Raw genomic sequence first — 27,233 nt, forward strand, 5'->3', positions numbered from 1 at the left:
TGAATTTTAATACTTAATAATTCTTTCCTTGTACCAAGTGTAAATGAGACAAGGGAAGAGGAATATTTTCAAACAGTACAAATGAGCTCCAGCCCTTTAGTAAGTGGAAATCAACTTCAGCTATGATGCAAAATCCCTCATTTGTTTCGAAGGAAAAGGAGAAAAGATATTCAGCAGAAATTGCCCTTAGAATTTTCTCTCATTTTTCATGGCTTTGTTATGAAGACAAATCTCACAGTATATTCTGCAAGGACAAAACATCACAATGTGAGAGAAGAAACCCAGTTATAGAGTATAGGGTCTTCAGAGCTGTGTTACCAATATCAACCATCAATATTATAAATAATACTATTTCATGGTTTTTTCCATCTGTTTATTCTTTTGATTTGCCTTGCCTTTATTGTTAGTCATCAAACAGCACTGAATCCAATTCAGTGTCAGTATTTACAAAAAAGATAAATATGGGTATTGTTGTAACTTACATGAAGGGAAAAAAAGAGTGTAAGATCAAGGGGATTGTCAGTAAAAGTAGTTTGAGTACAGAATGCCCTTCATTCCCTATCCTCTGCAATATGTTTTGTTTGATTGCAGTATCTACAAACCAGCAATCCAATGTCATGTGAATCTCTCCTTCCCAATGACCTCTCCTGTACAGTTCTTATGCACTATGGGTCTGTTTTTCCCAGAGATCCTTGAGATCTTTTTCTTTTCTTTCTTCAGCCTGTCATAGACAACAGCACAGTAAACCTCTGTAGCATTTCACTGCCAAGACAGTGTGGTGTGCCCCACTGCCTTACTGGCCTGTAGCATGGATACAGTGCCCAGATGTCAGTCCATTTATCAGACACTTGGAGGATAGTATGAAAAGATGTCCTAAAATGAGCATCAAGTGAAATAAAACCAGGGATGGATTCTTCCAGCTTTATTTGGCATCCACTTTATTTTATAATTTATTTATGTTTCTTCTTAGTTATATGCCTTGTTCATATTTCTGTGTTTCCTCCTGTTAGCCTCTCTCTTAAGGTAATTGACTCATTAGATCACCAAACTGTTTAACATCTCTGCATGCTAATTAAACACTGAAGTCTTATTATGTCATATATAGGTCCTTTATTGATACAGTCTCATATTCATAATTGATACAAACCATTCAAAGACAGAATATGCCTGAGTGTTTGCAAAGATTTACTTGTTTTTGCAAAATCCAAGTTGAAGCCATGAATGAAGGACAAGTATTTGCATTTCACTTATAATGCTATGGCAAGATACTTGTGTAAAGAGTGTAAGACAGGGGCAATAATGGGGAAACCAATTCATGTATATCTGTCTTTATTCCAAACACCATTTTACTTGACTAACAGTATGCACGCTTCAGTATGTTATGGTAAGATATACTCTCAAAGTGCAGGCTTTGGGGCTGAGTGCTCTGCAAAGAGAGTGCTCGCTATATGTCTGCACTTGACTCTCTATGTGCTGCTGCCACAGATCTCTAAAAAGAGAGAACACTAGGGTGTTAGTCCATAGCTTTTAAATCTAAATTCCCACTAGTTCTGTTATTTTTTGTGCTTGATTAATTAGCCATTCTATACAGTACTGAGTCTTAGTCCTGAGACTATTTCTTGAAGAGCATAGAGCAATAGCTCTTAATTCTTACCAAAGGAATAATTGCTAATTTTCGTTCACAGTGTCTATTAGGTGCATGTAACTTTTGCTAAGATTTGCTTTGTTCCAGCTAGATTTGTTTTTTAAGCTTAACCATATAGTTTGGCTGTGTTATCCCATTAGACAACACTGTGTTCATTTTTTTCTTTGTCATTGGTAGAATCATTTTCATCATCCCTTCCAGTTAGGACATGGCTGTATTCTAGCAGTCTGCTGCGCTGCCTCGCCTCTCTTTCAGTCTCACGTTGAGTTTTGATCTTGAATAAGAAATAAATCATGAAGCCCATCCCTAATAAAACGATGAGGACTAGAGTAAGTAGTATCCACGTATTCATGCGACCATGAGCTTTGTCCTTTTTGGCATCTGTAAATAAATAAAAAGCAAATAGAAGTGGGTGTACTGTAGCCATAAATAAATATGAAGAATACTGAAAACTAATGGTCTAATTTCCCCCTTAACTACCAGGGGGAAAATCTATCATAATGTCTCTGTGTCAGTCCTCCTCATAGATCTTAGCATGCAAAAGAAGGAGCAAAGAGGGGGTGATCAGTTTTCCAAAACATTTAGCTGTCCTGGGATGCCCAAAGCATTTTGTAGGTACTGGTAAATTGTGCTGGGAATGAATTAAATGGCAGCTAAGTAAATTAAGCTCATATAAATAAATATATAAAAGGCAAATAAATAGTAAATACTAATTAATAAAAAAAAAACCAAGTATTTCTTTTCATGTTTCTTTGAAACTATTGGGGAGGAAGAATAAATCCTACCTTCCAGGTTTGCAGCTGCTTTCAGAATAGCTGTCAAAGATAAAGACAAATGTTTAGTCAAAATCTAAAAAGGTCACATTTTCATCCTGACAGGTTCATGTCAGCAAAAGGTCTGGTAACCTGTGCATCAAGGTTGCCTCATCACTTCTCCTGGAAACACATTTGCTAAATTAACAGAGATGAAAAGGCGTGATTGATTTTTAGCCTGATGTTCAGTGTGATAAAACTGCGGTGGTTTGCACACTTAAAGCCGCCTTCCCGCTTCCCTTTCAAGAACCGGAGAACCTCCGAGCACGGGTGGTTCCTGACCGTTTCAGCCGGACTCCCCCTTGTCCCCCGGTGAATAAATCTCGCCTCTTCACGGGGTCTGCAGGGCTGCCGAGACCGCGGACAGCCCGCCCCAACGCTGAGGGCGCTCCCACGGTTTTAGGGTACCGCACACGGCTCCTCGGAGACCCGGCGGATTTTAATTCGCCGGAATCCGTTCGCGCCGCTAATTACGCCCGTCAACTCGAGCTTTCTCCCGCCGTTTTCCCCGGCTGGGCACAGAGGGCGCCGTCCGCAGCCTCGGGTTTCTCCACGACGCGCGGGGTGAGAGCGCCGGCCCGGCGGGGACCGCGGCGGGGACCGCGGCGGGAACCGCGGGGGGAATCGCGGGGGCAACCGTGGCGGGGACCGCGGGGGGAATCGCGGGGGGAACCGCGGCGGGGACCGCGGGGGGAATCGCGGGGGGAACCGCGGCGGGGACCGCGGCGGCGGGGGCCGGAGCGTCGGGAGCCGGGCGGCTGGAGCGGGAGCGCAGGTAACGAAGCATTAACCCATCGCTCTGAGTACCCAAAGAAACTGAGGGGTCGCCCTAAAAGGAGAATTTTCCTTTTCGGAAAATGCTCTGACGCCACTACGACCGTGTCCCGCCGCTCCCCCCCCCGCTGCAGCTTTGCTCTGCGAGGGGAAAGGCCAGAACCTCGGAAACATCCTGAACCTCGGGGTTGCGAAACAGGGCAGGAAATCGTACTTTTTTTTGCAGCATTAACAGTTAAACTCCAAAATACCACATGGCTGCTTGGCTCACAGTATTCTGATATTTCTGCTTCCTGACCAAAGCAGATGGTGCTCAGTTACACAGAAACACAATATTAAAAAAAAAAAAATGCTAACCAAACCACTTCTACTATTTTCAAAGGTCACTATACGTGCTCCGGATCATGCTTCCATCCTGTTATTATTTAAATGGAATTGCTTCATCCATCCCTTACTGAAACAACATGTTTCATAGTACAGCAAGAGGAAGAAAAGCACATTATTGATGCAACAATTCTTGTTCCATAGAAAGGCAATATGAATGTTAGCGGGAAAATACGTGTGTGTGTTGGAGGGAGCAAAATGACAAAGGAGTTTAAACATTTTCCAGAAAATATTGGTCATCTTTAGTTATTAATTGAATATTCATCACAGAATGCAAGAAAATTGGACATTATGAAGCAATAAAACATGAACAGGGCAGACCAAAAAAAAGGATAACTCTATATATTCATATTATTTTTGTCTGAATGCTGAAACAGGTGGTAGGGAAGAGTCTGTAAATACAGCATTTTATGTTGGTCTTTTGTAATTACCTTATTGTGTTATTACTGCTGAAATAAAACCATAAATGTCAAGAGCAAATATTAAAGTAGTCACTTACTTACTCTTTGGTTTCTTACAAATAAAACCCTTTTGGGAAGAGCAAGGAAGGATACTCCAGTAGCCAGAGAACACAGACAGCTCCACGCAGTAATCAAGCTGATCCTCCGAGGGCTGTCCTTCACCCCAGTTGACAAAGTCTAACGCACTGTTGTCTTGCCAAACCAGCTGCCCTAATGTTGCAAATGTTAGTAGCAATACTAATAGTTCCACATCAAAAATTTTCACTACTATTAGCCTTTCTCTTTTTTTTTTTTTTTTTTTTACTTTAGCCTAATAGAGCAATACTAGTTTCTTCAAAAATTCCCTCTGTGGTTATTTTCTAATGCATTTTATTTCTTTTGAGTCTCTTCTTAAAAACAATATAATTGCTTTTCCAAATTATGATTTGCAGATTCACTAATCATAACTTCGTTTCAATTTGCACATCCCCATATTTTTGTCCAGGGGACTAAAGTTTCAAGCAGAAAAACAAATAAAGTTAGGTTGGTTTTTTTCTTTGCTAAATTATTATTTCACATTGAAAATCAAGCAACTTTTACTGTAAAGCTTAAACATACACTTAGTTAAAACATTTCTTTTTTCGCATAACGTCTGAAATGAAAAATTTGAAATTAAAATGAATTGACTTAAAATGAATAAAAAAAAAACCTTTTCTGATGGATTGTGGATTGACACTAGTGTTGTGTTCTTCCAGATGCATGTTTTCCACTGGAGTCTTTTTCTGGCAGCCAGCTGCCTATTTTTCTACATACGGAGATAGAGAAGCTTGATGTTGTGGGCTCTGGCTGGACAACCACAACTCCCACGTGGGTGCTTCCCAGCCGTGAGAAGATGAGAGCCAGCCGGGACATGTTTCCCACTGGGGCACAGAGCAAATGGGGGAGGGAAATGCTTTCTCACAGACCAGGAATATGAGACATGTCCTCAGAGAGGGCTGAGGTCAGAGGGATGGATACATGTCATTTGCTTTGGTCCTCTGTGAAGTCTTGGTTATGCTCAGCCGTAAGCAGCTGTGCAAAATTATCATCAATTACAGCAAGTCCTGGATCATCTGAATTTAGAAATGAGGCCCCATGATTGCCCCAGGTATGGATAGCTGAAATTACATGTTACATCCTGCTTTCTCAAAGAACAGTATCTTCTGTGTTGTGTCTCTCAAGACATATCCCTATCACCTCTGCACGCTTCTGCTACTGAACCAGATATAAACTAGAAGATATTTGAGTTGAGGCATCCCCGGGCTGGCATCCCTTTGGTGGACCCATGCAATACCCAAGACCCATAACTGAAGCCAAGAAAATTTCTTTTCCACAGCCTTTCACACCTACTGGATAGAACCATCAACTTCCAAGAATTTTTATATGAATCTATCTTTCTGTTTTTAACTAGTTTCTACTGTACTTTGATTAGTTACTTTAAAACAACAATGTATCTTAATCATATTTCTGTCCATTTAATGGAGTTTATTTATGATTATATAGAGAAATTGAAATAGTTACCATTTACATTTCTGTATATTCCTATCCAAAAGCCACTTGTCTTGCTTGTGTATAAGTCTGCGTGTTCTACTAAAAAGTTTGATTCAGCCAGATCTTCTACAGAAGCCAATGTACCACCTATGAGAAAATGAACAGAAGATGATGGGAGGTATGCCCTGCCTTAGAAGTCAGTGGTAGTTAGAGCCTTTGATACGGGATAAGGTTAATAATAAAACCTCTCCTGCTGGTAGAGAGTAAGCAAGGATTTAAAAAGAGACCAGAAAGTAGTGTTTAGCTGCAGGGGAACAGCTCAGACTGTGAGTGATGTTGTCCAAAATGAAAAGTGGGAAAGCCCAGTGAAGATGATGATTTTGAAACACTGAGCAAAGAGCACATTCTTTTCAAGTGACTGGATAATATTTTTTAAAGGTATTATGGGTGATTATTTATTCTTCATGGATTTGACAGGATATTATGTAGCATGTAATACTGCGCAGCAAACAAATTTGCAATTCAAACTTAAGTATTAATTTTTCTGTCAATGGTCGTGGAGCAAAAGGGCTAAAGGATCGAAAAAGATATGGAACAAAAGGACCCATTTCTTTTGGGCAGTATAGTGCTTCCCTTTCTCTTTCACAGCCTCCTGAAGCATGGATGAGGTAGCTGATGATTCAGCAGCACAGGTGGAAGAGGGCCAAGGAGCAGCTCATGGTCTTGGCCAGGACCAGATGTCTCCAAGACAGGGGAGGGAAGCGTTTGCCCTCCCCTGGTTCTGCAGGCTGCCAGGGAGCCGCGCTGGCAGAGCGAGGACTCTCAGGCAGAACACAGCCCCTCTCGGACCACACACCCCACCTTAGGGAGATATATGGAAAAGAAGGGATAAGGCTGGAAAGAAGTTAACCCATTTTCAAATTTTACTAAAAAGAGAAAGTCTGTGAATGAAGAAATATAACAAGAAAAAAGCACAGCTGGAAAAAATAAAACACAGAAAATCGATCACCTTAATTTCAACATAACTGAAAAGCAAACAGCATCAATGGTGAAAAATGAGACATTGATTTCCTTTTTTTGATATGTGTAGATTTTGCAGCATTAGTTTGCAAGACTTCTTCTAAGTAATTTTTTTTTAATGTCAAAACTGAAATCCTATCTTTGGGTAAAAATAATAATTACCTGATTGAACGCACTGAGTCACAGACTGAGCCCAGCTCATTTCATTGTCATTGAAATTATAGCAGTGGCTTCGGAAAGGAATCCAAGATATGTGATCAGATTCAGGACATTTTCCAATATCCTGTGGTGGATCAGAAGGAAGTATGTCTAAAAGAAATGAGAAATTATGGATGCTTTCATTCAGTAGGGATTGCAGGTCTTCAGATATGAAATCAAGTTTTTTTAAAAAAAAAAACACCAACCTTTCTTAAAAGTAGTTAAAATATTCTATGGCATACAGTGCCAGAATTATCGGTAACTATGTCAAGAGTGACAATGAGGAGCAGAGCTGCTCAGTCACAGCTGAATGATTAAATGTGAGCCTGTGCTACCAACTAAATCAAACTTGGACTGTCTCAAGGATATTTGAGTGTTCAAGGTTTTTTTGGTTCTAGTTTATTTCGTTATAACCAACAAAGTTGTATAAATAAAAGATACAGTAAAAAGCAGAAAAAGAAAAGCCAGAAAACTTCCAGACCTTCAGGAGGTTCAAATAATAATTTGATTTTAAATGAAATATCATCTAAATCATAGTTTACTGCAGAAATTTCCCATTTAATATTTTCCTCAAGATAGTAATCCTTACATAAAATTTCTGAACAGCTTTAACTCTGACAATGCATGGAATAATCTGAAGGGCATTGAATATTTGAGTAGGAGCCTTTCATTTTCCTGCAAGCAATGACATTATGGAAAGAAACAGTAACATTGTCAGTTAGTACATGCATTTTTAAAACAAAAGTTGTAAATGAATAGAGTTGAAGTTCAGAGCATGGCCTGGAGAAGAAGTTAAAGAAAAACTACACAAAACCAGATCAAAAGAAACTCAGAATTTCCATTAACTCGGTGTCACTAGAGCTAACAGCGATTGCTCTAATACAAATGAGAAAGCAAAAAAGTTCAGTCCCATCCTAAAGTTTGCCTGTAGCTTTTAATTTTTAGTATGCCTCAGGGACACCCATAGAATCACTATGAAGTATGAACTTTTAGATGGGCCGATAACACTCTTTTTTTCCCAACACCATAATATATTAGCAGCAACCACCAGACTGCTGCATGAATAACCAGAAACTTCCTCATTTCTCCAGTTTTTAGAATCTAGTAACAGTGAAGCTGTAACCACTTTATGAACACTGCTTATGTTGAAGAAACAAAATTTATTTTATACTCAGTGGACTTTATTGATTACAACCCTTCCCATAAAATCCCTGTCAGCAAACAGTTTCACCTTCTAGACTCAAAGTGAAATGTTTAGTACTCCCACAGACTCTACGTTCTGTCTGCCTGTGACGTAGGATAACTCCTGCAGCAGTTATCACCCCAGTCCAGTGAAACGGCAGTATCCTGGCTGGTGAATGACAACATCAAAATAAAACATTGTTCATGTAAAATAAAGGTTTTGACATTACACACTCAAGCTTATTATTCGTTAATATATACTCAGAAATTTGTATTTCGGTCAAAGCAGATCCAGCAAGGTTTCTGCCATAAAACTGAAAGTCATCATCATAGCTTACCCTCAGATTTTTTGCAGACAGGAAAATGTTTTTCATTACAAGGTGCTGTTTTCCAGGTCCCATGGAGGTCTAGATAGACACAGGCTATTTTCTGTTTTGGTTCTCCATAGTACCACTTAGAAAAGTTTAATTTTCTTTTATCAGTCCATCTGTAATAGCCATAACTCTGAAATTGAAACAGACATTTAATGTAATTTTTCTACACTCTCATCTGCTGTTTCAGGCAAGTGGATTTATACAAATGCACATTTTCACAGTGATATATAAAGCTCAGTTTGTATATCCGTGCTAGTTCTGTTAAAACATGAATTGAATCAGGACTCAGCACCATCAAAGTAAGACACAGCAGTATGCCTCCCATGCTGCAACAGCCCATGAATGTGTTTTGAAGGCTAAATGGTGCTTCCTGGGTACTACTGGTGCTCAGTCCCTTGTCAGGCAATGTTGTGAGGTGGAATCACCCTCCCAGAGGAGTCAGGTCACCATGAAGAGCAGCATGACCACAGGAACATGAAACCTGTAGAAAGCTCAGGTGGAAGCGGGTCTCAGAGGGTGGCTGTCAAACAAGGACCGTAAGCTCAAGTAGAGTTTTGAGGACACCCATTCAGGAGTAAACTGCAACTATCACTATGAAAAATCTGAGAAAATTATTAGTTTGTTAGGAGCAAGAGAGAAATATGGAGGAGCAGGAAGTCTTGAGTCTTTGCTTTGTTTAGCCTTCCCCACCACCACCACGTGGGGTTTTTTTTTCCAGGAAGAATCAGAATCATTACAAGCAAAAGGGAACAAACCCAGACAGTATATTGCTGACATTAGGAACTGAGGGATAAAATGCGATCCCACTCTAGCGTCTAGATGTGTCAAGAGGCCAGGTATGCAAACCCCTCCTGAGCTCGGCACCATCAGGGCAAGATCGCTGTCTGGGGAACAGGAGGAACCACAGAGCTTCACTCTGCAGCAGCAGGGCCGGGTCATTTATAAGGACCAGGAGAACATGTCTGGTGATCCAAACGTGGTCATAATGGAATTTTAACTGCTTTCTAAACCATGTTTCTACAACTGTAAAAACAACCAACTTTGATATCAAGTGGACTGGAACACTATTATGTTGTTTTGTATAGAGATGTCCCGTGGACTTGTGCAAGCGGGAGGATTCATGTCAAGGTTGGTGACTACCAATCACTTATATATTCTAAGACCAAGCATTTTGTCTGGTAGGGAGAGGCACTGTTAGAATCATGGAAATACATATTGTTCAGCAACAAGTTCATTGTCTCAGATGTTGTAGCCTTGTAAGAGGCTTTATCAGAGTGCTGCTGCTTCATATAATCAGAAATTCTATTTTTACACAACATTTATTGTAAGTTCTCCCTAGGGATACTGAATTTCAGACATGTTTTGCTATGTTATATATCAGTGTGGAATCACAGTTAGTAAAAACAATCACTAGCTAAGAAGATGATTGCTGATTGAAGAGCACTTTCTTATTGTCAAGGTAGTTTAGTCAGCTCAAAGAACAATGCAGTAGAAACTTGATAGTTAAGTGCAATGAGCAACTGCATATTCACTAGAAGCCGAAGCTCATTTTGACACAGTCACAGAGCTAATAAGACTGATGCTCACTTGAGTTTTCCCTTACACAGTGGTGGACCTGGATCTCCGTATTCACTTCTTCTGGTACAGTGTAGCTTTTACTGCTTTTAATCTTTGGGATTTAGCAGGTGTAACAAGAAGGGTGTTCAGAGGCACATGGTATATATCTTGAGAACCCTTCTGAACCAAAAAGTAATGAAAAAGCTACAGCTGCCAATGATCACGAGGCACTAGCCTTAATGACCCTGTTGGTTGCATTGAGCAGAATTCACCTCTCCTAAAAATGGCCATCTAAAAGTTAACCAGGTAGTTTGACCTAACTGTCAAAGATTTCCAAAGAGTTAGTAAAGAAAGGCCAGCACCGTCAGAGGTTCCCATCCTTCTCCATTGCCTGAGATAGAGTTTAATGATTTAACATGGATTAAGTTAAATGAAGTGAGTGCTGTCCACCAGTCCCAGGTTCCTAAATCTGTTCATGCTATGATTCTCCCTGCTGATAGTAATCCAATTAGAGCATTTAACTGCACCACCTGTCAATTTATTAATCTTACCACATTGCTGTTGAGCCCAATCCATAAGGGCTCTCCATATTGTGCTGCCTGCAGCAGCAGGAATATATTACTGTAATAATCAAAAATTCTGGCAAGCTCTGAAGATTTCTCCTTGCAGGCTTTTCTTGCTTCCTCCCAATTCATTTTAGAAGGAATGACTAAATAGCTGCTGTTACCATAATGGATGAAATCAGAATCTGGAGCAGTTGTGGAATGAAGCAGTTCAAGCTCTGTAGGAAAGAGGTACAAAATTGAGAGGAAGGGGAGAAAACAGTGAAAAATTACTAGCTACCTGAATAGCAGTATTCCTTTTGAGTAACAGATGAATATAGCGTGGCAGCACAAGCATCAAATAAAAGCATTTCTTATTTAAAACACAGTAGACATATTTTAATGGTAACTTGGAATTATTTTTAACTATAGTGTAAACAGTGTATTCAGAGATTAGGAGAATGAACTGTGCACACCTATAAACGTATACTGCACCAGATGAAATGATGTGAATAGTGGTCACATGGTGATTCTCCCCCCAGAGCTCTCTAGGTCCCCCTCCTATAGTGTGGGTAAAATTCCTCCCACTCACAAGCACAGTGCAGGATCTCCACACCACTTCAATCTCAAAATAGGGGTGAATTTCATTCTAAGCAAAGTTTGTGACTCTGCTGCTACTTCTTTCCCATGTAGGATGAAGTGAAAAAGGAAACTGTAGTTGTACCTTAAATGATACATGCAGAAGTGGAAGACAAAGACCTAGAGCTAGTGATGGGGACAGAAAAAAAGACAAAAACTGCTTTCGTGTTCAGTCAGTGTAGAGAACACCCTGGCAATTATTTTTGCTAGTGATGCCCCCATGCAGCTTTCTGCAATCACACGGGATGAGGCTGTGAAACATCTGGCCCAGCTGTGGCTTCTTCATGTATTTTTACTTGCTGCTTAGCAGTTCCCTGTTTCTATTCCTGCGGACTCTGCAGTGTAGCTGTGCTCCGGATGTGTCTCCCACCCTGAGGACACACGATGAAAACTAGAACTTTTGCCCTTCTGAGTATTGCTGGTCTTGTGATATAAAAGCATTGCTAGAGACTGATGAGCAAACTAACCAGTTTGACTGACCTTAGTCAACTCCCCAGTGCAGTACGTGTGAGGGTTTTTAGTGAGGCGGGCGTTAGATGTGGGGGTGAGGGTGGGGAAGCATCCTTTAGTGTGTTGTCTGTCTAGCTAATACACCTATGGTGGAGGTCACCGATGGATTTGTCTTTATGCTTTGTATTTGCATTTGCAAAATAACCTGATTCAGATACCTATATCTGTGCTAATTGGACAAAGCACAGATGGCGAATCTTTTCTGTCAATAGAGAAAAAAGGCGTTTGGAAGGCACAGCTTTTCTAACAACCTGTTTTGGGCATTTGCCTCACTATGAGGCAGGTGAGTCCTACCTTCAAAGTGTCTGTTTGCCATGTGCAGGCAACTTATTTAAGTGTAGATGTCTGCAGGGTAGGTGAAGTCAGCCTCTGTGAGTGTTGGTGGGTATGCTGGTAGGGGAGAGGACGTAAAGCCAAAACTTTGCTATAATCCTTATCACAGAGAGGGTTTTGTGCCTGGAATTCCTGAGCTGGGAAAGTAGCCCTGCTTCCCTCACCCTGGCTGCTACAGGCACAGCCAACTGAGGACTCATATGGTCAGATTGTTCAGTAAATATCTTCCAACAAAGAAGGTGAAAAATAAAACTTACTGCTGTCCATCTGACATATATAGCTTTTTTTATGCTGGCAGTCAGTGTTTTCCCAGTACCCTGCTTCATCTACAGATCTTTTCGTCATTGCAATACAGTCAGTCTGGGGAAAATTTAAAAAAGAAAATTATAGCTGATAAAGTGCAAGATGTCTGACAAAATAATAGAAATAGGTTTGAGGAGACAAAGTTAATAGCTTTCTTTTCTAATGTTCTGGCTCTTCTTTTCATTTATTGTTTCTTGGAAATTAAACATATATTATATATCTTAAGCAAATGTACTTTCCATGGGAGATTACTGCAAGAACTTTTGTCAGTTTATTAAAATTTCTTGGAGTGCACCAAAGGTATTTTTACTATGTAGTTTATGGTAACCTGTACTGAATTTGTTGAACTTTCATTTGGATTTATGCTGTACAAGTAGAAACAATATAACAAATTGCTAGTAATACTGAATATTTTCAGTAAAATCTGATAATTCTAATAATTTGAATTAAATCTAGCAGTAATTATAATACAGCACTCCTTTTCTGCAGTTTGAGAATTCTGCAAAGGAATGACAGTAGTTGTAGACTCTAAACAGGCCTATTAATCTCTGGGTACAGCTTTAAAAACTTGATCTCTGAAATATTTGGTCGCCTTCTCCTTTAAGCCATTGAAATATAGGATTCTAGCTGAGATAGAAGTCAGGCTGGTTGCTCTAACCTTGAGTATGTTATCCAAGTTACACATTTTCCAATTTTTTTCTGTTTACCTGTATTGTAATATAGTTCCAGTCAACTTTTATGTAGTTATCTCTAAATGGGAATCCTCTTGCCCACTTTGAATAGTCAAAAATGCTTCCATCTGTCCAAAGATATGTATTCTCATTGTTAATGTCATTCAGTCCAATCCATGTTTCACTGGCAACATCCTTTAGGTGGAAGGTAAAGAAGGCTATTAAAGAAAAAAAAAAGATCAGAGAAAGAGAGTAGTTGAGGAGTTGCCTTTCTTCAAATTCCATTTAAACCTGATTCCAAATAAAACAACTAATCAACTTTTAAAAATATTAGAAATATCAAGTTCAGTATTGCTAGACTATGAGTTAATGGTAAAAGAGAAAAATTACAATGGGTAATTGAACTGAAGCAGTTTGATTTCATTTAAAAAAAAAAAGAAAAGTTTTTTAGATAAAAATTATATAGACTTCTTGGAAATATTATAGAAGTTAGGGCTAGAAGGGACTTCAAAAGGATTAATCAGTCTTCCCCAAGGTAGAATCAACTGCACATGTCATTTCTGATGGATGTGTGTTTACTGTCTAACTTGAATTTCTGTGAGCATTTCATTACTATGAACTATTACTATTTATCCCATCTTCCAAGGCCATGGAGAACAGATTATTCTGTTCCTTCCACATGACACTTTTACCAAGAGATGGGAAGTGTCACAACATCTCACTCCAGACTTCTGTCTGGATCAAGCAGCTCCAGGTCTTCCTTCATAGGTGGTGCTATTTAGATCTGGAGGCTAGTTCGGCCTTGTCATTGGATGGGGAAATGCACTGCCTTCATACTTAGTGCCAAAAGGTTCAGATGTCATACCTTGCACTTGCTCATTGTGTATCGAGGCCAAATTTCCCCCTAATTCTATACAAGCACTTCTTGCAGAGTGCCAAGTCAGTCTCTCTTCTTCTCTGGATCCAAATATTTTATAACACTGCGGGGAGAGTAAAGGATTAGACAAAATTTCAGGTGTCAAAGAGTCTTAAAACCATTGGTTTTGATTAATTCAGCTCTAGTCCCTGCATATAAACACCAGCAGATCTGTGAAATGAGAATGCATTCAGCCAGCAAGAAGGAGACCCAGCAAACCACGGGGATGTGTGTGCAGCACTTACAGACCTGTGGGCTGTCCAAGGTTAGTGCTGAGCAAGGGCGGGCAACCTCCAAGAGCTTTTGAGGAATTAAGTAGACATTCAAGGTGCATGGATAGAGATTTCGGGTCACATTACTGAAAAGCAGAATTTTTGAGAGACTGAAACTATTTCCTCATTGGGAACATAATTTGGGGCAGCCATCTCTCAGGTCAAGTTCTTTCAATTATATACCACAGACTTAGTGCTGAAGCCTGAGCTTTTGTGAGCACTCAGCATGAGCAGAACAGCGTCAGGAAGAAGTGTTCTTTTGTACCGTGTATTAGTATACCATGTGGATTTTTCCTGAATACCAGTGTAAAAAATTGTTGTTGTGGTTGTGTATGTTCTGAGGGGCAAAAGGCGTGGTTTTTAACTGGCATATGCTGCTTCTCCCTTTTTATGCCCTTTAAATGCATAAAAACCTTTCCTATTGATTGCACTGTGGGATTGATTTGTGGTTTTCATTTGCTGGCTGGGTTTTTTTAAGTTCATATGGCCAAGTGTACTTTTGCTTAACTTAGCAAAAAAACAATGCTTGCTTGTTTTTATATTTGATTTGACATTTATTGCTGTGTGTATTACTTTGCTTAAGATGACTTGTTGTGATAGCCGATTACAAATGAGAAGTGTAACCTTTCATTTTTTCATCTCCATGTTACTCAGAAAAGGGGATTACACTTACAGATAAGGACAATGGAACAGGATTTCCCTGCAGTAAGTATGTCTAAAATAAACAGAAAACTCTAGAAACTGAAAAAGTAACTATGGCTAAAGGCACATGGACATTTACAAGAATTTTAACTGAAAACATTCAAATTCACCTTTTCTGAGATCTAGATATGGACTGGCCAACATGAAAATTGAACTACACTGCTATTTAGAATACCACTTCATAAACTGTTGTATTATATAGTGACATAAAAGGGATAGTTGTTTTCTCTACCTATAGCAAATATGCTAAATATGGCTGAGATTTGTTTCTGCACCTTATTGTTAAACAAAAGCCAAGTTTCAGGACATCCTCCCAGAGGTGGAAGTACAGTAGGAGCAAATCCTGAGTAAGTTGAATTGTGCCTTTCACAGATGAAGGCATTTTTCACAGCACAGCTTGTATCTTTCCAAAAGCCTGTAAATAAGTGGAATACAGAGAATCACTGTCTGAAACTCTCGTACCGCCATTACAGCAGTCAGCCCCAAACAGTATTCATAAAGCCCAAATGAAGCCTTCCAGAAGCAGGTGAAACAGCTGCCATGTACACATTTACCCAGATACACTCCCCCTTCCTCTGCGGTACATTTGTCTCCATATAGTGATGGTGTGGTTTTAAACCTTAGCATGCTTGTTATGAAAAACTGTCAGTATTGTTCAACCGCCTATTTGCAGGGTAGCCTCAAATTTAAATATGTAGCAAACATTTTGGATTTTGATGCTGATTTTTCAACCAAATATTTCTTGTTGCTATTTTACTCACCAAAATCTTTTGACATTATCACACAGTTTTCATCATTATTCGCAAAATTGGGTTCATTCGGAGCCCAGGCAACATAGTTCACTGGGGTCTCATCCAGCCAGCTGAAAGAAACAAGAGGACAGAGGCTGCCAGACAGACATCTCCAGCAGTCATTTAGTTACAAGGTCTGTTTAGGTAAAGGGCTGAGCAAGGTATTAGCAGTGACCAGAAGGCAAAGGCTCTACACATATTGGAGAGGACATACCCGCAGCATTACCGCTGCTTCTCATCTGTTTAGTACTATCATGTTCAAGTCCCATCAGTGTCTCATTTTGCCAGAGCTTGGCTAAACAATGTCATACTCGAAGGGAAGGCTTCTTATGGTCTGGACAAGACTGAAACCCCAAGATCTCACCAGTGCACGGACTTCCCTCTCATGCCAGTAAGGTGTCCTCCTGGAAGCCTTCTGCAAACAGATTTCTAAAACAGGTTCCCTACCAGCAATTTCAGAAAGCTGTTGGGTGAGATGTTGCCTACACTTCTTGCTTCCAGCTCCCATAACTTGAACCACATCCACATGTTATCAAAACCTCCTGGGCTTTCTCTGTAGCCATTGGAGATCTGGGCAGCATTAATCTCATCCTAAGCTTGATGTCTAAAGTGGATCAGGTGAATAACATCCTAAAATTAGCTGCTTCTCCTCACTGCCTATGAAGGGTTGCTTGGTTGTTTAACTCAGTTCTTCCAGTGTGAGAGAGAAAGTGACATTAAGTGAAATTAATCTTAGCCATGAATTTCTATTGGCTTTGCTCTCACAGATTTGGAAGGAAAACACATTGCTCGCTTAAATATAGAAGAACTTAACACTTCTGATCTGAGACATCTCCTGAAAACTATCCAGAGGTCAGTTGCACAACAGTTACTAACTTGTAAAATGAAAGCACACAGAAATGCTCCCATAGAGAGCGACAAAATTACCATCATTTGTTGTCCGTTACCAGTTTTCCTTTACTCACCTGAATTTCTGATCAAAGCTGACAACTAATCCAATGAAATATGATTCCACTCTGAGTTTTGTGTAAATCTAAAACAAAAGTGATTAACAGTTAAGCACTAAACAGTTCATCAACATCAAGCAAAAGTCTGGAAGCCCATTAACCATGCCTGTGATTTTTTTTTTCCAATTCTTGCCCCCCCCCAATATGAGCCTCAGACAAGAACATTCAGTAGGTTCAGACCAGGTTTCAAGCAGGCAACAGGGATATGGAGAACATTCTGGAGTGAGGAACCCGCTGGACAGGAAAGCAATAATCACTGTGCTGAACACTATGTATCTTGGAAGAGATAAGCAACCTGGGCTTGAACTGTCCTTTGCTGCACGTTTAACATTTGCATGCCTTTTTCCCCCACCTACTAAAAGCAATAGTAATTTCTTTACAGGTTCTGAACAAATATATTGTTATATAAATAAGTAATGTAGGACAATAGCCTGCCTAAATAGGCTGTTCCCTTTATTTTATCAGCTGCTCTGCTTCAGAAATTAATTATAATTAATAGGCTCAGTGCTTACATATTTCCATAGAAATTGTCTTTTGCTTTCATTCTCAATGACAACAAGATCTGCAAAGTTCTTCTGACAAATTCTCCGTGCTTCTTCCATATGGACACGTTCTTTGCTGAAATAATACTGCTTATCTTCATAGACAATCCATCCATCATTGGTGGCTTGATATTCTGAAAGATAAAGAATCACATATATTACATTCATATCTGGTCTGTACAAAGTCTGAAAGCTATATAGTAAACTTTTCTTTGAAAGAGGAAAAAATCCTACCAAATTTGTAGCTTGGTTCAGGTTTTAGAAGTGTACCTGTAAAACAAAAGAACATCATGAGCAACATTCCAAATATAAAAAAATTCAGAGAGATTTGCTTTATGTAGTTGCAAATGCTTTGTATAATAAAGAAAAAAACCTTGAACTATGAATTACCTAATGCATTTTCAATATTTTAGAGTACAAACCAATGGATTAATTTTAAAAATATGTATAATTTAGAAACACTTATCTAGTGAAAATATATGTCTTTAAAGCATATATATGTATCTCCAAAAGCACTGTATTAAAAAATCCAGGATGTGCAGTAAACACTTTGTAGATGAAACTTATATCAGTTTGAAAATTTATTTAGTATTTTTACTTGGCATGCTATTAATAATTTTTTTTTATATTCATGGGACTAGAGCCAACCAACATAATCCAGCTAATATATTAAGTTCTCAGACTTACCTACATAGTAGTAAAGCATTCACAAGTACTGAAAGCATTAATGCTGGTATTTTGTTAATACCACACATCATTTCCAGTGTCTCGATGCATTCCTCCTATCTTAATGGCTTAGGCTTTTACTAGGAAAATCTGTTTTTGAGAGTCCTGGAGAGCCAGTAGATACCAAACCCAAGTTTCTGATTACAGGATGAACCAGGAGGAAGTAATTAATCTGTTGCTATTCCCAGAGCCAGCTATAGCCCCTCAAAGGTAGCTCTGCTTTCATTTGGATGCCTGTTATTTTGTTCTTCACAAGGACTACTAATTCCGCTCTTAGCTTTCTCCATTTCTTCTGTGGTTTGATGGAGAGGAACACATTATTAAAGGAATGACAGGAACAGTTTAGATGAGAAATAAGCAAACATGAATAAGCAATTAAAATTCTTCTGTTGGGAGCTTTTAAACATTTTCTTCTTAAGTATTTAGTGAAGAATAGAACTAAAATCATTCAGATATCTTCATGATGAATTTACACAATTCACCTCATTTTGATTTTACTTTTTAATCCTAACATAACTATGACATTCCTTGTTTTTCCAAAAAAAATGGAGTATCTTAAGTAAATAAGTGTCTGAACATGAGGGAATTAAGAGCTGAACATGACTCCTCTCAGGTTGATCATCAGCTAATCTAGATTCAGAATAACAACATCTAATTCTTTTATTTTTTTTTACTTTTGAAAGGTCACCTAGGATCAAGATAAACTGATCAGAGTCTTTATGTCCTGGTTTCTGAACTCTGAACTTGATAATCTCATGAAGAGCAGAGAGCCACATCTGTACAAAGCGGCGTGCCCAACGCACCAGAAACGGCTGCACAGGATGTACTGCTTCGAGCTGGTATGCAGAAGTCAGTGTTTTGATGGTGCGTTTGTATGACTAATCTACCCACAAGGGAACAGTGACTCTTCCTTTTCAGTTAAGCAATTTTTCAATGTTAGCATGGGGCCTTATTCGGTGTTCCAGGGTAATGTTTTTTTGGCAGAGTCATCAAATATTAGATATACTCAGTGTTTTTTATATAACTGCTTCTCTCCTCCCCTCCCTGTTGTGCCTGCAACTAGTTCCCTGTGCGTGTCCAACTTTCTTTTCATTTCAAGAAGCTTTTAAGAATCTCCTGCTCCATAGAGATGCGGACAAGTATTCAGTTTACAGCCAGGAAGCAGGGATGTAAAAAAGTAGAACCGAGTAAGCAAAAAAAGTCCTTTCATTATCAGTTGTCGGTCAGGGTCCTCAGCCCATGAAGACCCTGTTTCCCTCTGGCAGGCACCCCAAAACACGTCCATCAGGTCCGTTTCACGCCCTGGCACCAGGTGCAGGAGACCTGGTGTTAAGGCCCTGCTTCCCAGGCAAAGCTGGTGGGTGCGGGGGTCCTTCAAGGCTACACCAGCCTTTACTTTTGATCTCTTTTTCAGAGTTGTTGGCTCCTATAGCAACTGATCCCTCTCTTTGGTTCCCATTATTCGTTTCACAGCAGGAAGCAAAGCTTTTTTCTCTTTTGTACAGAGAACTCTAGTGTCCTGCATCCTCAGCTCTCCTGAGTAAGCCTGGAGCAGGTAAAAATACAGGGAGGGGGTGAAAGGAGAGGAGATAAGTACCTTAGCCTTGCAATTTTATTCAACCCATGGCAGAAGAGATAAAGCCAGAGATGAAGTAATAGGGACTTCTTTAACTTCCTCCATCCGAGTACAATTGAAAGATCTGAATTCATTCCTCTTGCTTTATATGTTGCCTTCACTGCAGCTGGTTTTAAAATGAACAATTCCCAGTATCTTTCTTCTTTTCAATTTGTTTAAATCCATACAATATGTTTTTGAACTTGGGTTTATCTGTCCAATTAAATAGGGAAGTAATCATACCTTTTTTTGTTTCACAAATCCAATTAAGTAAATGTTCACAGCGCAAGTCGTTCCAGCGCATTTGGGGTGATCTATTAAACATAACACAATGTTCAAGTTCTTCATGGTTGTTGGGTTCATCTTCATCCCAGTTCTCATAAATTACCTGGGTTGGAAATACATCCCAATTACTATGTGATTTGAGCTGAGTGGAAGTAATTGAGATTGCCATCATAACACAATTTCAGGAGCTCATCATCTCAAGTACCTTGTTTATGGGATCGATAGGAGTTCATATAGGTCTGAGAGAGCTGTGAAAGTCATGCTGACCAGACCAGCTCACTTTCACCAGTGCTCCCTGGAGAAGGTGTAAAGATTACACAGTAGAGAAAAGATGTGTCTGATGGAGGAAAAACTGATGGGGTGGAGGGAGTTGTATTTATCTTGCTTTATGAAAGATGGTGGCCTGACTTCTCTGTACTGACATACAGCAGTGCCTGGTCTGGGATGCTGTGAAGGTCTAAGAGCATGGACTGTGGATGATGGGATATAACATGGTACCAGGGATGAAACAGGCAATTTTGTACTTCCATTAGTGTGTTAGGACAGCACTGTCCCTGACCACTGCAGCTGTTCAGCTGCTGGATAAAGGACTGCTACGCACCTGCCAAAGGTTTAAAGACATTGGAAAAAAAGGCATAAAAAGATGAAAATTTATATATTCTAAAGGGCAGAAAGTCAATTAATATCCAGGAAATAAGTACTTACAGGGGAACCATCAATCCAGGCAAATCCTTCATCAGGATTTAAGAGAAACAAACCGATCCAGAAAGCCTGAGTGTGTAGTCCTTTATCCCTAAAATAAACCATACAATATAGACACGTGAGTGTAGAAAGTGGGGCCATGATATAAATGTTGGAAAGCATAGAAACATGCTGCTTGCTGTCACGTCTGAATTGGTAGCTGCTCCTTCACTGTTGGCCCATAGCCAGGCTCACCGCCTGCCCTCTGTCAAGGGGTTTGACAGTGCTCTGCGGTGGGACAAGACTTGCCATATTTGAAGGTAAGTTAAAGGACAAGTGATGTGGCACAGAGCTAGCTCAGGCTCCCATCCTTGTGGCTGCGACACAGCTCCTTGCTGTAGCAGGAGTTCACGGACAGAGGCTTCAGCAAAAGTAAAACATCAGTAGAGAGCTGTAACACAATTTAACTAATGAAAAATAATGACAATTGTTTTTCAACAGATTTGATTTCCTTCTTGGCACTTCCTATGTAGTTTATTTAATAGTTCACACTATTTATCTTATCGTACTTATGGACCAGATAAAATAGAGTCCTATTTCATTCTCTACATAACATGAAGATTTCCCCTTGTGAAGATTTCATAGTCTGAAGCAAAGAGACTTAACAGGGAAGTAAAAACATGTTCAGCATCTCACAATACCGAAAAATAATAAAATGAAGAAGGGTGAGATCACAAAGACTTTTCTATATGGCAATTTTAATTCTATTTGAGAAATTAAACCTGGTTTCACCACCATGTGAAACAGTTTTAGTTAAATAGCTATACATTATGTACATTGGGACATTGGGATGTCCTGACATTATGGAATACAATCAGAATGTAGTGGTCTAATTTGGGGGGAAAATAATGGCATAATTTCTACATTGTGGGCAAGACATGGCATCTACAGTGCCAGCAAAAATGAATTAAAATTAATTCCTGTTTGATTTCAGGAGTCTTCAGTTTATGGTCAGAAATTTCCACATTAATTCCTTGCATTTTGGTTTACATTACACCTTAACTCAAGGGGGGGGGGGGGGGGCATATTGATTAAAATATGAATTTGAGCCAGTTAGAAAAAAGGCACAGTTGGAGCTGAACATTTTATTGTCCCACTTTTGGGAGAGGGACTAAAATGTACAAAGTTGATTAGATCTGGAGAACAGTCTTGATAAAAACCTGTTATGAAAATTTCTAAAAATTTCAAAGCCTCTTTGAAATATTCAAGATTTGTTTTTTTAAAAGCAATGTTTCAGGATTATATTTCCAGATGAAAAATTTCCATTTTAATTTAAAATTTGATTGTGTTTATTCACTCACTTGCCCAGCTCCAGATATATTTTGAAGGAATTCATATGTAAAATAGCATGAACATGAAAAAGAATTGTTGTGCAAGTACTCACGATGCTAATTGCCATAATAAAATCTGATCTTCTCTTGTATTGATTGTGACCAGATTTCCTCCTATTTCTCTACAGAATTCTTCAGCCTCAAACCAAGACTTCTTTTGGTTTCCTTCTCTCACAAAAAACTGTTGAGGAAAAAAAAAAGTAAAAATAAATTACTAAATGTGCAAAGTTTGGCATATAAAAATATATAATTGCCTATGTAATTAAAATCGGTATCACTTTAGCACCCCTTTGTTCTTGAGTGAGACAACATAATGTCTGTCAGGACCTGTAATATTAAACATTGTTAATATAAAGCATAAGTGTTTTTTTTCTTAGCATGCTCTATTTTAAAATAAGGCAAGAGTAGCATAGGTGTCTGAGGAGAGCAAAAGGTATCACAGAGAAGAAAAAATAGTTTATAACTTAATTGGAACTTTGACCACTGAAAGGCTCAAGGAAAGATGGAATAGCTCAGTTGCGGTATTTTGCAGTAGAAAGCAGGAGATTTTTGAGGAATGGAAGGTGGAAGGAAGATCAACAGGTTGGAATAGAAAAGATAGTATGGATGGAGAAAGCCATTTGGCAAGGTTCTGACCCCGGCTAAGGAAGGGATTTTGTGTGGTGGTGCAAGCATACAAATAGCTCCACTTTCTACTATGAAGTACGTACATTCTTGAAGTAAGGAACTGGATGCTTGACATTTTGGGGAAAGGATAATCAACAATTTGGTAATTGGCAGAACCAATAATGTTAGTAACAATAATTAAGTGTGACATAGAAGTTAGACTCTTACAAATACAGGGCTAAAATCATCTCTGGCCTCCCAACAGGCAGAGAGTCTCAAGAAAGAAAATGAGAGGATACTTATGTAAAGACCTGGAAGAGCAATGTTGCATATTTACTTTTACTTGATCTATTTTGTCTTCTCTTTACTTTTTCTTCTTCTTTTCAAAAAGAAGGCTTTTAAAGGCATTTTTAGCTAAATCAAGAGAATGCCCAACTTGCTGAAGAGTCACCAATATCAAACTAAACCCAGATCTAAACGTATCACTAAAAGTATCACATGCTGTGTGAGAAAAGGGTGGCCGAGGGCCAGGTTTCCTTAAGTTTTCTCTCAGAAACATTGTCTTATGCAAGTCACACTGCCAGCTCTTGAGATGCAATAGTATGTTTTTCTGAAGTCCCAAATTCCTGGAAGTAAATAAATTAGGTGAGGTTCTCACCTGGCATTTAAATAAAAGAAAGCATATTTCTAGGACTCTGTTTTCATTGTTTCAGGTTTTCCATTGTTGACTTCCATTATATTTGATGGATTTTCTCATGGTCTTTTGCCCTTGAATACCACGGAGAAGATAATTCCCAAAAAATTACCTAGCACCTGGATCCCTGAGTACCACAGTGACCGTTGGGCTGCCCTGTGCTCAGGCTCACCGTCAAGGTAGACACACACTTACTTTGAAGCACGAGTCTGCCTGGAATGCTCCATCCCAGCCTTCGGCACAGGGAGACGCAAGGATCCGTACCGGAGGAGCAGAAGGTGGGACTCCTGCTGCCTGCTGTTTGCAAAGATAATTTGCTGTCTTCTCACAGCTAACAACATCCCATAATCCAGCTGCAACTCCAGTTCCCATGGCAACACAGCCTTGCTCTTTTCCTTTGTGATATGGAAAAGAAATGAATAAAACCAGTCTTAATTGCTCTCTAAGAAATGAGACCTTTGCTTTTAGTCATAGAAAATTATCAAAAGGAAGATGCAGATTATGCAGATTAAAATGTCTGACCAGAGCCAAGATACGGGCCAATGAGTCTCACAGACACAGCTTTGCCAAAAACAGAGACTTGCAGCTTTAGAATAGAAATCTTCCTTCTTTCCACTCCAGGGAAATCACAGGACAAATGGCATTTGATTTTGTTTACATATGCAGCAGATGGCCTGACAACTACTTCGGGGTTCTCAATATCCAGGTAATTCAGTTTCAAGAAGGCTGATATCAAGTACAACAAGTTTGTTTGATGGCATAACTAGCTAGTGTGAAGGCAAGAGTTCCCACATAGAAGCTAATCTCTTTTGCTGAAATGCAGAAAAGCTGGACGTTCACTGGTCATTTCTCACATGTGCACTTTGTGGGTCAAAAAACTGTCCGTAATAGTTTTTCTCAGTCTGATGAGTTGTTGCTAACTGGTGTTAAAAAGCTGAAAAAAAAAGAGACCATGGACCTTTTTAACTCCTGCATAGCGTTGCCTTCAGTCTAACCCATTAAATATGTGTTTCTATACAACTTCGCAGGAGGTTGACCTATGGCAGACCTGACACTCGGCTGTGACAGTGCTAGTTGCACTGGCATCAAACACACGGTCTGGTGGTGTTGGCCACTTACAGCTACGAGCACAAAAGAAAGTGCCTACTCTAATTTCTAACACCAGGGGATGGAAAGCAGAAAGCTGCATGAATTGCAGCTGCACTCCAATCACAAGGGTTGAGCTGGTGCAGAGCTTACCTGGCATTGCTGTGTTCCAGTGTGTGAAGAGAGGAGTTTCACCACCGGTCCACCTGAAACTCCCTCGTTCTTCTGTGTCAGAGAGACCGATCCAGAAATACTTTTCAGACCTCAGCCCCGTCAGACTAATCAGGAAGGCTTGCTCATTTCTGAAGTGGAAAACAGTGGTCATTCACAACCTATTACCTTGCAATATTAATCTAAGTGGTACAGACAGAGGTGTCACTATCATGCTAGCATGACCGCAAGGCAACAGCTCCTCAGTGAAGTTCGGGCAAAACCTCAGCAGGCTTTTAAGTGTGGTAAAAGAATTTGGTGAGGGACAACTTTCTCCTTTCAGCTGAAGGCATCTTCTCTGCTCTCCAAGAAGTTCTGTGAAATGTCACAAATCACCACTCACGTGGGATTCTAGTTGTATTTTACTATTTTCCTTGTCTTTCCAAATCTTCGAGGTGCCACAAACAGACCACCTAGTCAGGACCAAACTGTCAGCTTTGCTGGCCATCACCTCTGAAGGCAGACATGTTCCTTAGAGGCCACGAAGTCTGCAAAGCCTGACTGAGATAGGGGTAGGTTGGAGATGATACATTCTGGCTGTGGTGGGAAAGGTCCTGGGGAAGGTTTCCTACATTTGTTCAGAATTTGGCTTAGAAGGTAGTTTAGGAAAATTTTTTTATTAAAGCTTTCCTATCATAATGAGATAACACCCATCAGTAAATAGATGAAAATTGTAGTAACTACTTTCCAACAGAAAAAAAAAAAAAACCATACCACATAGAAGTTGCTTTAATTAGGAATTGAAAGTTAAGAGAAATCTGTTTAACTCAAGAACCCCCCCAAATTTGAAAACTGTTATAATAAATTAAGTAGAAAGCCCTGAATCATTGAGTCTTTTTTTTTCCTGCACAGATACTTTTATTTGGCTTACTACTACAAAATTTTTGAAAAGTGCTGATAAAGCACTTTGAAGACTTCAAAAAAATGGACAAGTTTTGCAAGTTTCTCCATCAGAAGCACTGATTTCAAAATATAAAGAAAGATATTTTCGTACCTGCTTTCCACTGTAGCTAGATAAGCTTTGCTCTGTTCACATGTCTTATTTGCTTCTGAGAACGTCAAAAGTGCAGAGCCTACCAAGTAACAGTGAAAACCATATCTTTTCCAACCCTGTGACAAACATAAGGTTCTTAATGTGAAATTGAAAGAGACTTCAATATAGAAATTAGCTCTGCTCTTTTGTGTATAAATATTTGATGTTCAATTTGTTGCAGCTAAGCTTAAAAACAAGATGAGACTGGGCTGATCTGTTAATAAACAAAAGCTGGTTTTTTATTGCTGTTTGCTCCTACAGAAGGCTTTTTTTGTTTAATGGATGACGTCAAGATCTTAGTTTCCATCTCTTTTATGTGTACGTGACTTTTAAAAGAAAATTGTGATTGTGCTATTTGCTATTGCTTCCCAGTGCTCTGTAAGGCTGAGATTATGCAAACTGCACCGTAACGAGGCTGTGATTCATTTGGGGGGAGATGCGGCTCCAGCCTTCCAGAGCTGTGGGATCTGACATAATGAAACACAAAAATATTGCAGTATGGAAATGAATTCACATACAAGCACAGATCCCCAGAGCTGCCCCTGCCAGCCCTCAGTGCAAGGGGTGAGGAGATGTTCTGAGCCAAGAGGAATCCAGTCAGTGCTTGCTTGTGGGGAGGGTGGAAAGGAGGAATATCAGTAAAACATCCCTGCTTCTTCCTGCTCTTAGAGAGAGCTCTGCTGACCGATATAGACATAATGATTTTCTGAAGAGGTCAACTCTGGAAAAATTACTTGTTTAGAAAAAAATAACCTGCTGATATCACTCAAAGGCCAACTAAGTAGTCCATTGGTAGTAATATGGTACAGGAAATGTTTTGAAATTATTTTCTTTGTTTTATCATTCTTATGTAGTAAGGACTTCATAAAGACTTTAAATAGAAAGCAGACCTAAGAGAACAGACAATGTGGCTTTTGGTAATTTTACATGTATTGTTAGGCTAAGAACATAAACAGAGAGAATAGTGGTGAAATTATGATTTTAAAGATACGTGTAATTTTGTCACATAATTAATTTATGAGACAGTATTTACTTTCTGGCAGCCTGGGTCCTCGATTGTCTCTTTTTCAGAGGATTGTGCTGAAGCCTTCTTTTTACAGATGTAGCCAAGTTGCTTATCACAAACATCAGTTGCCCAGTATCCATCCTAGAATAGCAGGGGGAGAAAAAACAAATGTAAAGAAGTGGCATTCATAAATATAAGAAAACCAGTGTTTTCCTCCTTCTTCACTACAAGGCACACTGAAATATGTTACCTAGGAAGGCTATAAGATTGTTGCTGGGGATTTATTAGAAAAAAACCCCAGACACATCTGTCAGGATTGGTTTAAGATCCATCTGATGCTGTTTTGAGGTGAAAGAAGGAAATAAATAATATCTTGAAGTCTCAGCATTACTTGCTATCATAACTATCTATTTAATGAGAGGGTTTGTAAAGATACATCTCATCTGGGGCTAATAGATCTGCATTTAGAGCAGAATTATTTCACTATACTTCTGGAAAAAAGATCAATGAAACTGAAATAAAGCACATCTGAGTGTGTTGCAGTAAATCTAACTATTTTATCCATCAAGGAGAAAACTCTGAAAATTACTGATTTCTTTTAAAAAAAGAATTATGTAAAAAATAAAATTTAAATAGGAGCTTTTTTCCCCCCATAAAATCTGGTTTAGGATCAGTTCTATTTATGCCTAATACTGACAAAAATCAGTACTATTCTATGATATAACAGTTCTTTCAATAACAGCATTTCTTTCATAA

General features: G+C 39.2%; 1 protein-coding gene across 2 annotated transcripts in view; it reads right to left on the reverse strand.

Moving 5' to 3' along the window:
- Positions 1-377: 377 nt before the first annotated feature.
- LOC142040344 (macrophage mannose receptor 1-like) overlaps positions 378-27,233 on the reverse strand; it is a 35,078-nt gene continuing 8,222 nt past the window's right edge. Inside the window, exons 8-29 of one of the 2 annotated variants that reach the window (XM_075048126.1) lie at positions 26,505-26,618; positions 25,433-25,548; positions 24,382-24,530; positions 23,338-23,537; positions 21,896-22,023; positions 20,476-20,563; positions 19,729-19,873; positions 17,379-17,414; positions 17,115-17,278; positions 16,561-16,628; positions 15,566-15,666; positions 15,080-15,219; positions 13,780-13,894; positions 12,951-13,132; positions 12,198-12,300; positions 10,468-10,697; positions 8,324-8,489; positions 6,768-6,914; positions 5,616-5,732; positions 4,119-4,286; positions 2,431-2,460; positions 378-2,026 (exon numbers count right to left, since the gene is read on the reverse strand). In XM_075048126.1, the coding sequence (XP_074904227.1) occupies positions 1,782-2,026; positions 2,431-2,460; positions 4,119-4,286; positions 5,616-5,732; positions 6,768-6,914; positions 8,324-8,489; positions 10,468-10,697; positions 12,198-12,300; positions 12,951-13,132; positions 13,780-13,894; positions 15,080-15,219; positions 15,566-15,666; positions 16,561-16,628; positions 17,115-17,278; positions 17,379-17,414; positions 19,729-19,873; positions 20,476-20,563; positions 21,896-22,023; positions 23,338-23,537; positions 24,382-24,530; positions 25,433-25,548; positions 26,505-26,618 (2,952 nt within the window). In that variant the 3' untranslated portion in view covers positions 378-1,781. Of the gene's footprint in view, positions 2,027-2,430; positions 2,461-4,114; positions 4,287-5,615; positions 5,733-6,767; positions 6,915-8,323; positions 8,490-10,467; positions 10,698-12,197; positions 12,301-12,950; positions 13,133-13,779; positions 13,895-15,079; positions 15,220-15,565; positions 15,667-16,560; positions 16,629-17,114; positions 17,279-17,378; positions 17,415-19,728; positions 19,874-20,475; positions 20,564-21,895; positions 22,024-23,337; positions 23,538-24,381; positions 24,531-25,432; positions 25,549-26,504; positions 26,619-27,233 lie in introns of both variants that reach the window. The other variant, XM_075048136.1, reaches the window with a different exon arrangement.

Source organism: Buteo buteo, chromosome 2 (assembly GCF_964188355.1).
Source record: "Buteo buteo chromosome 2, bButBut1.hap1.1, whole genome shotgun sequence".
NCBI classification, from domain to species: domain Eukaryota; kingdom Metazoa; phylum Chordata; class Aves; order Accipitriformes; family Accipitridae; genus Buteo; species Buteo buteo.